Here is a 16,842-nt window from a genome sequence, read left to right on the forward strand (position 1 = left end):
CTATCCCCTTCCCCACCCCTCCCTCCCTCCCTGTGCCCTCTATACGCCCAGCCCCCCATGTAACTAAGCTGCCCCCCAGCCCCACTCCCCCCAGCACAGCGCCTCCCGCCCCACAGCGCTGTGGTCTCCAGTCCAGTCCCTGCCCCCTCCCAGCCCCACTGAGCACGGTCCCCCAGCAATGAATGCCCCAGGCAGAGAATGGGGTGTCCATGGAGGTGGCTTTATTGAGGGGTCTGGGAGACATTGCTCTGGGGGCAGGATGGGGGTCGCCACTGGGGGAGGGAGGGGCAGTGTGGGATGTGGGAGGACCAGGGTGTGGGGCGATTGGGGTGGGGGGGTCAAGATTAGGTGCAATTGGGGTGGGACAGGGGGATCTGGGTGCAGGATTGGAGGAGTCACCCCATGTATGAAGCCAGAGGCCTGAGAACAACGGGGCCCCTGGGGGCGGTGGTGGTGGGGGGTCAGGTCCAGCCTTCGCCCTCAGTCAGGGGAGGGCAGCATGGGGCTGGGAGCCCCTCACCCTGCGTCGGTCCTCAGAGCCCCGGGCGGGGGGTGCAGGTCCAGGAGAACGGGCCGGAGGTTGGCAGAGGTAAAGGACAGAGGCACCTGGGGGAGAGATGGGGCAGGACGGAGGGAAGGAGAAAGGCAGGAAGGAGGAGAGAGAGGTTATTGGCAAAGAGCCGCGGCCCCTGCCCCGGCCCTGGGGAGAGGGGGCGCTTACCTGAGGGGCCATGGCTCAGGCTGTGGGGCTCTCACTGGGGCTGGGAGGTTCGGGGGCCGGGGCCTGGGCCGATGCCGCGGCTGCCGTAAAACTCCACCACCTGGTTGGGGACCTCAGCCAGCACGCACCTGGCCAGCGCTGCCGGCGGCGCCTGCGGAGAGACGGAGGCGGTGAGGCAGAGCCGGACGGAGGGAGCGCGGCGGAGGCGGACGGAGGAGGGCGGACAGAGGGAGCGCGGCGGAGGCCGACGGAGGAGGGCAGACGGAGGGAGCGCGGCGGGGGCGGACGGAGGAGGGCGGAGGGAGGGAGCGCGGCGGAGGCGGATGGAGGAGGGCGGAGGGAGGGAGCGCGGCGGAGGCGGATGGAGGAGGGCGGAGGGAGGGAGCGCGGCGGAGGCCGACGGAGGAGGGCGGACGGAGGGAGCGCGGCGGGGGCAGACGGAGGAGGGCGGACGGAGAGAGCGCGGCGGAGGTGGACGGAGGAGGGCGGACAGAGGGAGCGCGACGGAGGCGGATGGAGGAGGGCGGACGGAGGGAGCGCGGCGGAGGCCGACGGAGGAGGGCGGACGGAGGGAGCGCAGCGGAGGCCGACGGAGGAGGGCGGACGGAGAGAGCGCGGCCGAGCCGGACGGAGGAGGGCGGACGGAGGGAGCGCGGCGGGGGCAGACGGAGGAGGGCGGACGGAGGGAGCGCGGCGGGGGCAGACGGAGGAGGGCGGACGGAGAGAGCGCGGCCGAGCCGGACGGAGGAGGACGGACGGAGGGAGCGCGGCGGAGCCGGACGGAGGAGGGCGGACGGAGGGAGCGCGGTGGAGGCGGACGGAGGAGGGCGGACGGAGGGAGCGCGGCGGAGGCCGACGGAGGAGGGCGGACGGAGGAGGGCGGACGGAGGGAGCGTGGCGGAGGCGGACGGAGGAGGACGGACGGAGGGAGCGCGGCGGAGCCGGACGGAGGAGGACGGACGGAGGGAGCGCGGCGGAGCCGGACGGAGGAGGGCGGACGGAGGGAGCGCGGCGGAGCCGGACGGAGGAGGGCGGACGGAGGGAGCGCGACGGAGGCGGATGGAGGAGGGCGGACGGAGAGAGCGCGGCGGGGGCGGACGGAGGAGGGCGGAGGGAGGGAGCGCGGCGGAGGCCGACGGAGGAGGACGGACGGAGAGAGCGCGGCGGAGGCCGACGGACGGAGGGAGCGCGGCGGGGGCGGACGGAGGAGGGCGGACGGAGGGAGCGCGACGGAGGCAGATGGAGGAGGGCGGACGGAGAGAGCGCGGCGGGGGCGGACGGAGGAGGGCGGACGGAGAGAGCGCGGGGGAGGCGGACGGAGGAGGATGGACGGAGGGAGCGCGGCGGGGGCGGACGGAGGAGGGCGGACGGAGGGAACGCGACGGAGGCGGATGGAGGAGGGCAGACGGAGGGAGCGCGGCGGAGGCAGACGGAGGAGGACGGACGGAGGGAGCGCGGCGGAGGCCGACGGAGGAGGACGGAGACGGAGAGAGAGCGCGGCGGAGGTGGACGGAGGAGGGCGGATGGAGGGAGCGCGGTGGAGGCCGACGGAGGAGGACGGACGGAGAGAGCGCGGCGGGGGCGGACGGAGGAGGGCGGATGGAGGGAGCGCGGCGGAGGCCGACGGAGGAGGACGGACGGAGAGAGCGCGGCGGAGGCAGACAGAGGAGGACGGACGGAGGGAGCGCGGCGGAGGCAGACGGAGGAGGGCGGACGGAGGGAGCGCGGCGGGGGCGGCTGGAGGAGGGTGGACGGAGGGAGCGCGGCGGAGGCCGATGGAGGAGGGCGGACGGAGGGAGCGCGGCGGAGGCGCCTGGAGGAGGGTGGACGGAGGGAGCGCGGCGGAGGCCGACGGAGGAGGACGGACGGAGAGAGCGCGGCGGAGGCCGACGGAGGAGGGCGGACGGAGGGAGCGCGGCGGAGGCAGACGGAGGAGGACGGATGGAGGGAGCGCGGCGGAGGCCGACGGAGGAGGACGGATGGAGGAAGCGCGGCGGAGGCAGACGGAGGAGGACGGACGGAGGGAGCGCGGCGGAGCCGGATGGAGGAGGGCGGATGGAGGGAGCGCGGCGGAGGCAGACGGAGGGGGACACACCCCGCTCCCCCGCCCACTCACCTTCTTGAACTCGCGGAAGGGCACGAACTGGACGATGTCGCGGACGGCCCGCTCCCCCCCGGACTCCTGGGTCCCGTCCTCCTCGTCCAGCGCCCGCATGTCGGAGAAGTCGGTGTTCCCCACCCCCACAATGATGATGGAGACGGGCAGGCGCGAGGCTCGGGCGATGGCTTCCCGCGTGGCCGGCATATCGCTCAGCACCCCGTCCGTCAGCACCAGCAGCACCCGGTACCGCTGGGGGGAACGGGGACGTCAGTGCTCGGGGAGCCCAAACTCCCCCTGCGGCCGCCTCCCCCTCTGCCCTTCCCCCTCACCATGGGGGGCCCGCTGCCCTCTTCCTCGCTGGCGGGCGCCAGCACCCGGTTGATGATGGGGGCCAGGTTGGTGGGGCCGTAGAGCTGGATCTGGGGCAGGCACCGCTTGTAGGCCTCGATCACCCCCGAGATCCCTGCAGGGGGAGAGATGTTCAGGACTCCTGGGTTCTCTTCCTGGATCAGGGAGGGGAGTGGGGTCTAGTGGTTGGAGCAGGGGAAGGCTGGGAGCCAGGACTCCTGGGTTCTGTCCCCGGCTCTGGGAGGGGAGTGGGGGCTGGTGGTTAGAGCAGAGGGAAGCTGGGAGCCAGGACTCCTGGGTTCTGTCCCTGGCTCGGGGAGGGGAGTGGGGTCTGGTGGTTAGAGCAGAGGGGGGCTGGGAGCCAGGACTCCAGGGTTCTCCTGGGCTCATCTCAGTCAGGGGTCTGTTGAGCATTGCCTAGGTTAACGAATGACACTCGCTAACGAAGAGAGAGATTCTCCTACATTCACACTCCGGGTTGTCTGGGTCGAAGTTGATGGCGAAATCATGGGAGACCTGGGAAAGAAGGAGACGCGGACTCAGAGAAAGGGCAAACACGTCCCCCCCACAACCTACTCCCCCACCCCCAGCTTCCCGAAATGTACCTCGTAGTTTGGGGGATCCGTGCCCCAAATCCAAAGGCCGGAAACTTTTTGTCACTGGAAGAGAGAGAGATGGCGGAGGTCAAGCCAATGAGCCCTGAACAGCAAATGGGACCCAGGAGTCCGGGATGGCAGTGCAGGGCTCTCAGCCCCAGGACACTGGTACCTCCCCGCCCCGGGGGCATAACTTGAGATAGCGAGACCCCATTGTAAAGGACTGTGGGTGATTTGCGACCACAGGGCTCCAGGGCAAAGGACTGTGGGTAATTTGCTGCTGCAAAGGATGGTGGGTTGCTTGGGAGAGCAGGACTCTTGTGGTAGAGGCGGGCTAGGGTGGTCTGTACGAGCGGGATTCTGGGGCAATGCATGGTGGGTGATTTGCGGTTGGGGGCGGGCGGGGAGAGCCCGGGATGGGATGGATCCGGGATGGCAGCACAGGGTCTCTGCCCTAGGGGGGCTGTTACCTGTCGTAGTCCTGGCAGATCTCGCCCACGGCTGACAGCGCTTTGAGGTATTCGTTGGGTTCCTTGGGGTTGATGAAATGCAGGGAGTGCTCGCTGCGCGGGTCGCCGTTGGAAGCCGTGAAGTCAATCGCCACCTGCAGGGGACGGGGGCAGCGCCCCCCGGGGTTAGATGGGGGGGTGCACGCCCCAATCCGAGCCTCTCCCTGCCCCGCCACTGGGCCCAGCCACCTCACCGTGAAGTAGATCTGCAGACCGCCCATGATGTAATCCAGAAACGTGTGAACCTTCTCCACCTGCCCGGAGAGGGTGAAATAATATCAGCGGCAATCAGTGAGGCATTAACAACGAGCGATAACGAGCCGTTTATCGCAGAGCCGTGGCAATGTCGGGTGGAAGGGACCTGACCAAGTCCAGCCCCCCGGTGCTGAGGCAGGACCACGTAACCTGAGCCCAGGCCTGATGGGTCTTTGTCCAACCGGGTCTTCCAAACCTCCAACGCTGGGGCCTCCCCAACCTCCCTCGGATGCTCAACCCCCCCGAGAGTTCGGGAGTTTCTCCTAATGTCCAGCCTCGCTCTCCCTCGCTGCGGGACACGCCCCGGGACATCCGGTCCCACCATCCACGGATCCCCGTCCTCCTCACCACGGCCCTTCGCCCATTGGAAGACTGTCGGCGGGTTCCCACCTCACCCTTCCGTAGCCAGACGTGCCCAGTTGCTTTTAACCTTCCTTCTTAGGTCAGGTTTTTCTAAACCTTTGATCACTGTTTGCTGCTCCGCTCTGGACTCTCTCCAATGTGTCTACGTCTCCCCTGAAATGGGACGCCCAGAATTGGACACAATGTCCTGCTGAGGCCCCATCAGCGCCAAGCAGAATGAGATAATTATCTCCCCTGCCTGACGCGCCACCCTCCTGTTCATACGCCTTTCTCATAACTGCGGCACGAGCTTGGCTCAGCGTCACTCTGTGAGCCGCCCGAACCGCCAGCGCCTCCCCCACTTTGCCTTCTGCGGTCTCCTTCCCGAGGGAAGTACTTTGCACTCGCCTTCCTTGAATTTCATCCTGTTGGGTTCAGCCCAATTCTCCACTTAGTCAAGCTCATTTCTGATTGCTAAGCCTGCCCGCCAAAGCGCTGGCATCCGCACATTTCCTAAGCCTCCTCACCACTCCATTAGCCAAGTCGTTAACGACGATATTGACTAGGACCGGACCCAGGCCTGACCCGTGCGGGACCCCGCGAGATACATCCAGCAAGCCACCGATAACCACTCTCGCTGTCGCCTGGTGCTCAGTGATAATAATGCAAATGAATTGAAGTAGAAAGGTAAAAACTCACCAGCTGTTAATCATACAGACAAATCATTAGTGCAGAACAATAATTAGCTAAAATGATGAGGAGGGCCACCGTTATCATAAAACAGAGTCAATTATTTATTGATGAAGGTGTGGAAGTACTTGGTGGCTTGACAAGGTTGCATGGCGAGTCTGCGGTAAAGCAATGAATTGGACCCAGGAGTCCCGTGCCCCAGGCACTGCCTGCAGAACCACCCTTTAGCCCTGCCCCCTTTCACACCCCCCCCCACTCACCTTGCACTGGGTCAGAACCACCGTGCCGGAGTTGGTGTAGTGTTTCTTCTTCTCCTGGTACTTTGGGTTGATGCACTCAAACTCCATCTGCCCAGTGATAGGGAAAGTGTGTTGGGGGGGTGTCAGCTCCAGTGCTGGGGAGAGAACCCAGGAGTCCCAGACCCAATCCCCCATAACCCACTCAACTCCACTCCCTTACCAGAGCTGGGGATGGAACCCAGGAGTCCTGGCTCCCAGACTCCCCTGCTCTAACCACTAGACCCCACTCCCCTCCCAGAGCTGGGAGAGAACCCAGGAGTCCTGGCTCCCAGGCCCCTCCCCCCGCTCTAACCCACCAGACCCCACGCCCCTCTCAGAATCAAGTAGAGAACCCAGGAGTCCTGGCTCCCAACCCCGCCCTCCGTACCTCTTTCCCTGAGGAAACGTCCTGCATTTCACGGAAGGTTGTCGTGAATTCACCAATGTAATCGTGTTTCCCACTGGAGTTATAGTCGTAAACAACACACTGGGAGAAAAGAGAGAGGGAGTGATAATGTGAGAGACCCCCAGAGCCAGGATAGAACCCAGGAGTCCTGGCTCCCAGGCCCCCTGCTCTAACCACTGGACCCTGCTCCCCTCCCAGAGCTGGAGAGAGAACCCAGGTGTCCAGGCACTCACCCGTATGGTCTTGTCTGGGTCGCAGCTGCAGAGCGAGTGGAGGGAGATGCGGAAGGGTTCCCAGCTGGGGCTGAGGTTGTTATTTATCACCTGTGGGGGAGCAGTGGGGTGAATATGGGTCACTACCGGCCGCCCACTCCGCCCTGCTGCCCCATTCCCCACCTGGCACCATCCCTGCCCCCTCCCTTCACCCCCTCTCCCACCCTACCCCCCCCCCACTGCTTCCAGACAACCTCCCTGCCAGCCCCCAACCTTCCCCTCGCCCCAGCCCCTCACCTCCGTCCTCATCACCAGCTGCTCCGTGTTGTTGCTGTTCACCTTGTAGATTTCCAGGAAAGGGTCAGACTTGCTGAAGAGATCCTACAGCGAGGGAGGGAGAGAGAGAGAATCCGCCCCAGGACGCCTGGGTTCCAGGCTGGCTCTGGGAGGGGAGTGGGGGCTGGTGGGTTGGAGCAGGGGGGGCTGGGAGCCAGGACTCCTGGGTTCTCTCCCCAGCTCTGGGAGGGCAGTGGGTTCTGGTGGGTTGGAGCAGGGGGGAGGGGGGCTGGGAGCCAGGACTCCTGGGTTCTCTGGGCAGGGGAAGGGAAACTCGCTCTCTTACCTTGTTGTCCAACTTCTGAGCCCGGAACTCAAGCTGCACAAAGTCGTTGGTACTAGTGACCTTTTCTGCTTCGATCTGGTGGGGGAGACATGGATGGACCCACCGAGAGACACCAGACACCCATGGGCAGAGCCTGGAGAACCTTGTTAGGCCGATACACAAGCCCCTGCTGGACTAGTCCCACCTCTCACTAACCACACACTGACTCTGTTCTACCTACCCACCAAACCCCGCTCCCCTCCCAGAGCCTGGGAGAGAACCCAGGAGTCCTGCCCCCCCCACCAAACCCCACTCCCCTCCCAGAGCCTGGGAGAGAACCCAGGAGTCCTGGCTCCCCCCCCCCCCCACCAAACCCCACTCCCCTCCCAGAGCCTGGGAGAGAACCCAGGAGTCCTGGCTCCCCCCCCCCCCCGCTCTAGCCCACCAAACCCCACTCCCCACCCAGACCCTGGGAGAGAACCCAGGAGTCCTGGCTCCCCCCCCCCACCAAACCCCACTCCCCTCCCAGAGCCTGGGAGAGAACCCAGGAGTCCTGGCTCCTAGCCCCCTTCCCCTCCGCCCCACGAGTTCGCTTCTCTCCAGCTCTCTTTGGGGGGGGTCTCATCCCCGCCCAGTAGCCCTCCTACCGTGATGGTGGATTTTCCTGCAGTCTTCCCAGTCTTGAGTAGCAGTGGTTTGGTGACCTGGGTCTGGGATACGATCTGCCATGGGGGAGAGAGGAGAGGTCAGGCGCGCGCGGGGGTACAGCGCGAGAAGAGTGGAGAGCAGGATCGAGGGGCTGCGGCACCGGTTGGCTGGGGTTGGGGGGGGTTAGGGTTAGGTGAGAGGTTAACGTGGGGGCCCCATACGGAGGGGCTGGGGCTAAGGTTCGATGTGTGGCAGAGATCACCATGTGTCCCAGGGTTCGGGGTTAGTGTTGGGTTATGGTGAGCAGGGGCATAAGCCACCTCAACTAGCGGTTATGGTTATCAGGGTCTCTCACATCCCCTCCTGTCCCAGGGTGAAGGTTATCAAGGGGTATAGCCCATGTCCCCACCTGTCCCAGGGCTAGGGTTAGGGATAGGTTATCTGGGGGTTTACCCCACGTCCTCAGGGTTAGGTTTAATGTTAGGGTTAGCTGGGGGTATAGCCCACATCCCCAGGGTTAGGTTTAGGGTTATTGGGGGTATATCCCATGTCCCCAGGGTTAGGTTTAGGGTTAGGGTTATCTGGGGGTTTACCCCACATCCCCAGGGTTAGGGTTAGGGTTATTGGGGGTATATCCCATGTCCCCAGGGTTAGGTTTAGGGTTAGGGTTATCTGGGGGTTTACCCCACGTCCCCAGGGTTAGGGTTAGGGTTATTGGGGGTATATCCCATGTCCCCAGGGTTAGGTTTAGGGTTAGGGTTATCTGGGGGTTTACCCCATGTCCCCAGGGTTAGGGTTAGGGTTATTGGGGGTATATCCCATGTCCCCAGGGTTAGGTTTAGGGTTAGGGTTATCTGGGGGTTTACCCCACATCCCCAGGGTTAGGCTTAGGGTTATTGGGGGTATATCCCATGTCCCCAGGGTTAGGTTTAGGGTTATTGGGGGTTTACTCTGTGTCCTCAGGGTTAGGTTTAGGGTTAGGGTTATCTGGGGGTTTACCCCACGTCCCCAGGGTTAGGGTTAGGGTTATTGGGGGTATATCCCATGTCCCCAGGGTTAGGTTTAGGGTTAGGGTTATCTGGGGGTTTACCCCACATCCCCAGGGTTAGGGTTAGGGTTATTGGGGGTATATCCCATGTCCCCAGGGTTAGGTTTAGGGTTATTGGGAGTTTACTCTGTGTCCTCAGGGTTAGGTTTAGGGTTAGGGTTATCTGGGGGTTTACCCCACATCCCCAGGGTTAGGGTTAGGGTTATTGGGGGTATATCCCATGTCCCCAGGGTTAGGTTTAGGGTTAGGGTTATCTGGGGGTTTACCCCACATCCCCAGGGTTAGGGTTAGGGTTATTGGGGGTATATCCCATGTCCCCAGGGTTAGGTTTAGGGTTAGGGTTATCTGGGGGTTTACCCCATATTCCCACCTGGCCCAGTGAGCACTCAGCCTCCCCCAGGAAAGCGTCATCCTGGAACTCCGCAGCCTCAGCGCCGTTGGCGTCATAGACTTCGAAGCACAGCGTCTGCATCTCCTCGAAGAAGTAGTCCAGTGGGAAGACGTGGGAGAAGACGGGGTTCAGGCTGCAGCACATGATCTCTGAGCGCCCCACCTGGGGGTGGGGACAGGGTTCAGGAGGAGATTGAGCAGGAAGACGGGGCTCTGAGGAAAGGGAGCACCCGTTTGGGGGATGATGGGACAGGGGCTTACGCGGGCCACATGCCTACCTGGGGGAGAGAGTTTGGGGGGCCAAGAGGTGGAAGCCCAGAGCAGAGAGAAGTGGGGGAGAGGGACACAGCTCAGAAACTGAGGGGCACCATGGGGGTCCCCCAATTTCCCCTGAGTGAGAATGGGGGACTGTGGGGGCAGCCCAAGGGGTGTGTGTGGGAGGAGGGCTCCTGGGGCAGGGGATGATCGGGAGACTTGTGGACGGGATCCCCATTCACCCCTTGTGACCCCCATACCTCAGTCCGCTGCCCCTCACTGAGCTGTTTCAGCACCACGCAGGGGTCCGGGTTGGTCAGGGTGTCCCGGTCCAGGAGGTTCCAGCATGAGACCCGGAGCTCGACCCGCGAGGCCCCCAGGGCCACTGGCTGGGACTTGTCCACCTCCGACATGGTGGGTCTGGAAGGGAGAGATGGGTGGGAGATGCTCATAGGGCTAGACAGCTTGTGCAGCTTGTGAGGGGGAGGGAAGGATAGACAGTGGCTGTGGATAAGTGTTTGGATGGATGGATGGGGTTAGAGGTGGATGGAGGGGTGGAGGGGGGGTTTGGGTGGGTGGATGGATGAAGTTGTGGGTGGCTGGGTGAGGAGGTGAATGGAGGGTGGGGGGGTTGGGTGGATAGCAAGACAGCAAAAGCATCTCCCTGGAGGAGAGAGATTTAAATCACAGCACTGGGTGTGATTGAGAGCGAGGGGGCAGGGATGGGGTGAGTGGGGTGGGGAGCCCAAGGCTGGGCTGGCAGGGGCTGCGGGTCGGGAGTGAGGGGCACCGGCAGGGCTGGGGGGGGGGGGGGGAGGGAAGCCCAGGTGATGCCCAGTTCCCGAGACGTTTCTGCCCCATCAGCACCAGTTGGATGATTTATGGCCCTGCGGTGCCTTGGCTCAGGGCTGGGACATGACTCAGGTTGGCTCAGACAATCCATGTGCCATGGGGGGGCGGAGCGCAGGGCTGGGCCAGCAGGGGGCTGTGGGTGGGGAGTGAGGGGCACTGGCTGTGTGTGTAGAGAGAGTGAGTGAGTGAGTGTGTGTTTGGGGGGGGGTGTTGGGTTGTGTGTGTGTGTGTGGGTGTGGTGTGAGGGTGTGTGTGTGTGTGTGTGTGTGTGTAGAGTGTTGGGGTGTGTGTGTGAATAGTGTTGGTGTGTGTGTGTGTGTAGAGTGTTGGGTTGTGTGTGTGTGTGTAGGGTGTTGGTGTGTGTGTGTGTAGAGTGTTGGGGTGTGTGTGAATAGTGTTGGTGTGTGTGTGTGTGAGTGTGTAGAGTGTTGGGTTGTGTGTGTGTGTGGGTAGCGTGTGGGCGTGTGTGTGTGTCTAGAGTGTTGGGTTGTGTGTGTGTGTGTAGGGTATTGGTGTGTGTGTGTGTAGAGTGTTGGGGTGTGTGTGTGTGAAGAGTGTTGGTGTGTGTGTGTGTTAAGAGTGTTGGTGTGTGTGTGTGTGTGTGTGTACTGTGTTGGGTTGTGTGTGTGTGTGTGTACAGTGTTGGGTTGTGTGTGTGTGTAGAGTGTTGGTTTGTGTGTGTGTGTAAGTTGTTGGTGTGTGTGTGTGTGTGTCTAGAGTGTTGGGTTGTGTGTGTGTGTAGGGTGTTGGGGTGTGTGTGTGAAGAGTGTTGGTGTATGTGTGTGGGTGGGTGTGTAGAGTGTTGGGTTGTGTGTGTGTGTGTGTAGGGTGTTGGTGTGTGTGTGTGTGTGTGTCTAGAGTGTTGGGTTGTGTGTGTGTGTAGAGTGTTGGTGTGTGTGTGTGTAGAGTGTTGGGTTGTGTGTGTGTGTGTAGAGGGTTGGGTTGTGGGTGGGTGTGTATCTGAGCGATATTGGTGTTGCGTTGCTTCCTCTCTCTTGTGTGTCAGGTGTGTGCATTATGCAGCACTCCACAGACCCTTCCCCCACCATTATTCAATGTTGTGTTGCTGCCCCACCCGTGTGTATGTGTGTGTGTGTGTAAACTCCCCCCCTCCCATTGTGCATCACCCCAACACAACAAACTTCTCAATTCACCCACCAGTGACTTGGGGTTCAGATCCGCCAGCCTCACTTTTCCTGCCCCCACAAAACCCAGAGCCCCTCCCCAAATCCTCCCCCAGGGCACAGAAGTTGTGTTAAAATAACACAACGGGGCAGAAAATCTGGGGCTGGGATCACCGTGGAAATGGAGAAGCATAATTCTCACTTTGATTATTTTTAACCTTTCCCTGGGTTGGGGGTTGCGGGGTGAATCTGGGGATAATGGGATCCCAGTGTGTTGGGAGGAGGGTGCGGGGAGAGGGTTTGGCAGTTGTAACACAACCAGGGCTAACCACAAACAAGACAACAAACAAGGCATGCTTAGAGCACATAGAGAAACAACCGGGGCACACAACACCAACGCAACACACACAGACACAACACTGACACACAACCGGGACACACGATGTTGAGACACAACACATCAGTACATCACTGACACGCAACTGGGACACACAACCTCAAGACACAAAACTGACATGCAACCAGGACACACACCATTGAGACACAACATGCAGACACAACACTGAGACTCAACACACTGGTGCAACACTAATACACAACACACAGGTACAGCAGCATCACACAACAGGGCCACACAACATGCACCCAGTGACACATGGGCCCATCTCACCCAGGGATGTGTTGGCTCCTCCATCCCCCAGCTGTGGCCTGGAAGCAGGAATTAGACTTGAGTGGAGTCCTGTGGGTGTGTCCTTGTGCCTTGCAATGTACAACACTCAGGGCAGGGACACACACACACACTCACACACCACAACACCCAGCACAGGAACGGACACACATATAACAAGGACATACACGCACAAATCTATGACCCCGTGTATGGATGTGGACACACAAAGAAACAACACCCAGTGTAGGGACACAGACTCACAACAAGAACACACATATACAACACCCAGTGTAGGGACACACACACACAAACACACACAGTGTAGGGTTGGACATGCGCAGCATAGACACACGCACATAACACCCTAGGGACCCCCCCCCCCCCCACAAGGACACACGCAAACGATGCTGTGTCCGGACGGACACACACACACACACACACACACACACACACAGAGGAGGCTGCAGACGCGGGGTGGGGTTAAGGTCTGCGGGGCGCCGGGCGGGGCGGAAGATGGGAACGCGGCACGTACCTGGGCGGAGGTGCGGACAGCGGCCTGGCTGCCTCCTCCTGCGGCCTCTCCCCCCGGCGTCCCCGCTCCTCCTCCTCCGCCCCTGCCACGCTCCCTCCTTCCCCGCTCCTCCTCTCTGGTGCTTCACTCCCTGGCTCCTGGGCTTAGCGATGTCTCCTTCGCTGATCTTGGCACACTCTGCCTCTCCGCCTGTCTTCCTGCTTCACTCCCTCCTTCCACCCCCCTCCGTCCCCTCTTCTACCCTCCCTCCTTCTCTCCCTCCTCCTTCCCCTCTTCCACCCTCCCTCCTTCTCACCCTCCTCCTTCCCCTCTTCCACCCTCCCTCCTCCTCACCCTCCTCCTTCCCCTCTTCCACCCTCCCTCCTCCTCACCCTCCTCCTTCCCCTCTTCCACCCTCCCTCCTCCTCACCCTCCTCCTTCCCCTCTTCCACCCTCCCTCCTCCTCACCCTCCTCCTTCCCCGCTTCTACCCTCCCTCCTTCTCACCCTCCTCCTTCCCCTCTTCCACCCTCCCTCCTCCTCACCCCCTCCTTCCCCTCTTCTACCCTCCCTCCTCCTCACCCTCCTCCTTCCCCTCTTCTACCCTCCCTCCTCCTCACCCTCCTCCTTCCCCTCTTCTACCCTCCCTCCTCCTCACCCTCCTCCTTCCCCTCTTCCACCCTCCCTCCTCCTCACCCTCCTCCTTCGCCTCTTCTACCCTCCCTCCTCCTCACCCTCCTCCTTCCCCTCTTCTACCCTCCCTCCTTCTCACCCTCCTCCTTCCCCTCTTCTACCCTCCCTCCTCCTCACCCTCCTCCTTCCCCTCTTCTACCCTCCCTCCTCCTCACCCTCCTCCTTCCCCTCTTCTACCCTCCCTCCTCCTCACCCTCCTCCTTCCCCTCTTCTACCCTCCCTCCTCCTCACCCTCCTCCTTCCCCTCTTCTACCCTCCCTCCTCCTCACCCTCCTCCTTCCCCTCTTCTACCCTCCCTCCTTCTCACCCTCCTCCTTCCCCTCTTCTACCCTCCCTCCTCCTCACCTCCTCCTTCCCCTCTTCTACCCCTCCCTCCTCCTCACGCTCCTCCTTCCCCTCTTCTACCCTCCCTCCTCCTCACCCTCCTCCTTCCCCTCTTCTACCCTCCCTCCTCCTCACCCTCCTCCTTCCCCTCTTCTACCCTCCCTCCTTCTCACCCTCCTCCTTCCCCCTTCTACCCTCCCTCCTTCTCACCCTCCTCCTTCCCCTCTTCCACCCTCCCTCCTCCTCACCCTCCTCCTTCCCCTCTTCTACCCTCCTCCTTCTCACCCTCCGCGTTCCCCCTTCTACCCTCCCTCCTCCTCACCCTCCTCCTTCCCCTCTTCTAACCTCCCTCCTCCTCTCCATCCTCCTTCCCCTCTTCTACTCTCCCTCCTCCTCACCCTCCTCCTTCCCCTCTTCTACTCTCCCTCCTCCTCACCCTGCTCCTTCCCCTCTTCTACCCTCCCTCCTCCTCACCCTCCTCCTTCCCCTCTTCTACCCTCCCTCCTTCTCACCCTCCTCCTTCCCCTCTTCTACCCTCCCTACTTCTCACCCTCCTCCGTCCCCTCTTCTACCCTCCCTCCTTCTCTACCCTCCTCCTTCCCCTCTTCCACCCTCCCTCCTTCTCTGCCCTCCTCCTTCCCCTCTTCTACCCTCCCTCCTTCTCACCCTCCTCCTTCCCCTCTTCTACCCTCCCTCCTCCTCACCCTCCTCCGTCCCCTCTTCTACCCTCCCTCCTTCTCTGCGCCCTCCTCCTTCCCCTCTTCCACCCTCCTCCTTCTCTGCCCTCCTCCTTCCCCTCTTCTACCCTCCCTCCTTCTCACCCTCCTCCTTCCCCTCTTCTACCTCCCTCCTCCTCACCCTCCTCCGTCCCCTCTTCTACCCTCCCTCCTTCTCTGCCTCCTCCTTCCCCTCTTCCACCCTCCCTCCTTCTCTGCCTCCTCCTTCCCCTCTTCTACCCTCCCTCCACCTCACCCTCCTCCTTCCCCTCTTCTACCCTCCCTCCTTCTCACCCTCCTCCTTCCCCTCTTCTACCCTCCCTCCTCCTCACCCTCCTCCTTCCCCCTTCTACCCTCCCTCCTTCTCCTCCTCCTCCTTCCCCTCTTCTACCCTCCCTCCTCCTCGCCCTCCTCCTTCCCCTCTTCTACCCTCCCTCCTCCTCACCCTCCTCCTTCCCCTCTTCTACCCTCCCTCCTCCTCACCCTCCTCCTTCCCCTCTTCTACCCTCCCTCCTCCTCACCCTCCTCCTTCCCCTCTTCTACCCTCCCTCCTTCTCTGCCTCCTCCTTCCCCTCTTCCACCCTCCCTCCTTCTCTGCCTCCTCCTTCCCCTCTTCTACCCTCCCTCCTCCTCACCCTCCTCCTTCCCCTCTTCTACCCTCCCTCCTTCTCACCCTCCTCCTTCCCCTCTTCTACCCTCCCTCCTTCTCTGCCTCCTCCTTCCCCTCTTCCACCCTCCCTCCTTCTCTGCCTCCTCCTTCCCCTCTTCTACCCTCCCTCCACCTCACCCTCCTCCTTCCCCTCTTCTACCCTCCCTCCTTCTCACCCTCCTCCTTCCCCTCTTCTACCCTCCCTCCTCCTCACCCTCCTCCTTCCCCTCTTCTACCCTCCCTCCTTCTCTGCCCTCCTCCTTCCCCTCTTCTACCCTCCCTCCTCCTCACCCTCCTCCTTCCCCTCTTCTACCCTCCCTCCTCCTCACCCTCCTCCTTCCCCTCTTCTACCCTCCCTCCTTCTCTGCCTCCTCCTTCCCCTCTTCTACCCTCCCTCCTCCTCACCCTCCTCCTTCCCCTCTTCTACCCTCCCTGCTCCTCACCCTCCTCCTTCCCCTCTTCTACCCTCCCTCCTCCTCACCCTCCTCCTTCCCCTCTTCCACCCTCCCTCCTTCTCTGCCTCCTCCTTCCCCTCTTCTACCCTCCCTCCTCCTCACCCTCCTCCTTCCCCCTTCTACCCTCCCTCCTCCTCACCCTCCTCCTTCCCCTCTTCTACCCTCCCTCCTCCTCTGCCTCCTCCTTCCCCTCTTCTACCCTCCCTCCTTCTCTCCCTCCTCCTTCCCCTCTTCTACCCTCCCTTCTTCCACGCTCCTCCTTCCCCTCTTCTACCCTCCCTCCTCCTCACCCCCCTCCTTCCCCTCTTCTACCCTCCCTCCTCCTCACCCCCCTCCTTCCCCTCTTCTACCCTCCCTCCTCCTCACCCTCCTCCTTCCCCTCTTCTACCCTCCCTCCTCCTCACCCTCCTCCTTCCCCTCTTCTACCCTCCCTCCTTCCCTCCTGTCCTCCTCTCTGGCTGTCTCACTCCCTTGCTCCCTGGGCTGATCTATCTCTCCTCCCCTGACCCGTATTTCTCCTCCCGCCCATCTGCTGCGGTCCCTCCTTCCGCTCCAGATATCGCTGTGCAGGGGGCGGGGCTTGTGTGTGTGTGTGTGTGTGTGTGTGTGTGACTGGAACACACTCGGGGACACACGGTGCAGCAGCGAGACATCGCAAGCAGCCATCACAAACAGGCACTTTATAGACACAACACATCACACAACACCAGGACCTGATACACACCAAGAAATTGCTACACACACTCCTACGGGCAGACACAACAGGGTGTGAAGGAGTAGGAAGCACAGACTGTCTGTGCGGGGGAGGGGAGAGCCAGAGGTTTAGGTGAGATGCAGGAATTCAAACTGTGAGCTGAGCTGGGCCTGGGGGAGGGGAGGTGACACCTCTGGCCAGGGCAGAGACAAAGGAAGGAGGCGGAGGAGAGAGGAGGGGCCGGAGGGGACTGACAGTCTGAAGTGGGCTGAAGAAGAGAGGGGAGCAGGGAGACCGAGCTCTGATCCTCGGGGAGCGGGGGGCTGTGAGGCCCCCCAAGATGGGGCTAACCGGGGGGATCTGGTTATCTGGGCCTGCAAGACCTGTCCTGGACTGTGTTCCTGTCGTCTGAATAAACCTTCTGCTTTACTGGCTGGCTGAGAGTCCTGGTGAATCGCAGGGAGCCCGGGGGTGCAGGGCCTGACTCCCCCACACTCCGTGACACAGGGCCACAATGTTCACAGCAAGGCAGCACCAGAAACACACAACCTAATGCACACATGGGCAGAGACAACGTATTGCACAACAGGGACACACAACACTGGGACACACAGGAAGGACCCACTATAACCACACAAAACAACAACAGACACACAGAGCAGCACAGGGAGCCAATGAGTGCAAGGAGCTGCTGCAAACGCCCCCCCCCATAGGCACACAAATGGGGACACAACACAACAGGGACACAACACTTC

At 62.0% G+C, this 16,842-nt stretch overlaps 1 protein-coding gene across 1 annotated transcript; it reads right to left on the bottom strand.

Annotated features, from left to right (window-relative positions):
- Positions 1 to 214: 214 nt before the first annotated feature.
- CPNE6 (copine 6) lies at positions 215 to 12,670 on the bottom strand. The gene is given in 19 exon segments (XM_044986619.1): positions 215 to 606; positions 722 to 872; positions 2,838 to 3,071; positions 3,152 to 3,285; positions 3,635 to 3,686; positions 3,776 to 3,792; positions 3,795 to 3,829; positions 4,237 to 4,370; positions 4,470 to 4,529; positions 5,823 to 5,909; positions 6,229 to 6,327; positions 6,480 to 6,569; positions 6,756 to 6,839; positions 7,081 to 7,155; positions 7,707 to 7,781; positions 9,126 to 9,308; positions 9,661 to 9,820; positions 12,047 to 12,084; positions 12,579 to 12,670. Coding segments are annotated over 16 exon segments (1,632 nt in total). The 5' UTR covers positions 9,814 to 9,820; positions 12,047 to 12,084; positions 12,579 to 12,670; the 3' UTR covers positions 215 to 606; positions 722 to 752.
- Positions 12,671 to 16,842: the final 4,172 nt, after the last annotated feature.

The sequence above is a fragment of the Mauremys mutica genome, chromosome 13, assembly GCF_020497125.1.
Source record: "Mauremys mutica isolate MM-2020 ecotype Southern chromosome 13, ASM2049712v1, whole genome shotgun sequence".
NCBI classification, from domain to species: domain Eukaryota; kingdom Metazoa; phylum Chordata; order Testudines; family Geoemydidae; genus Mauremys; species Mauremys mutica.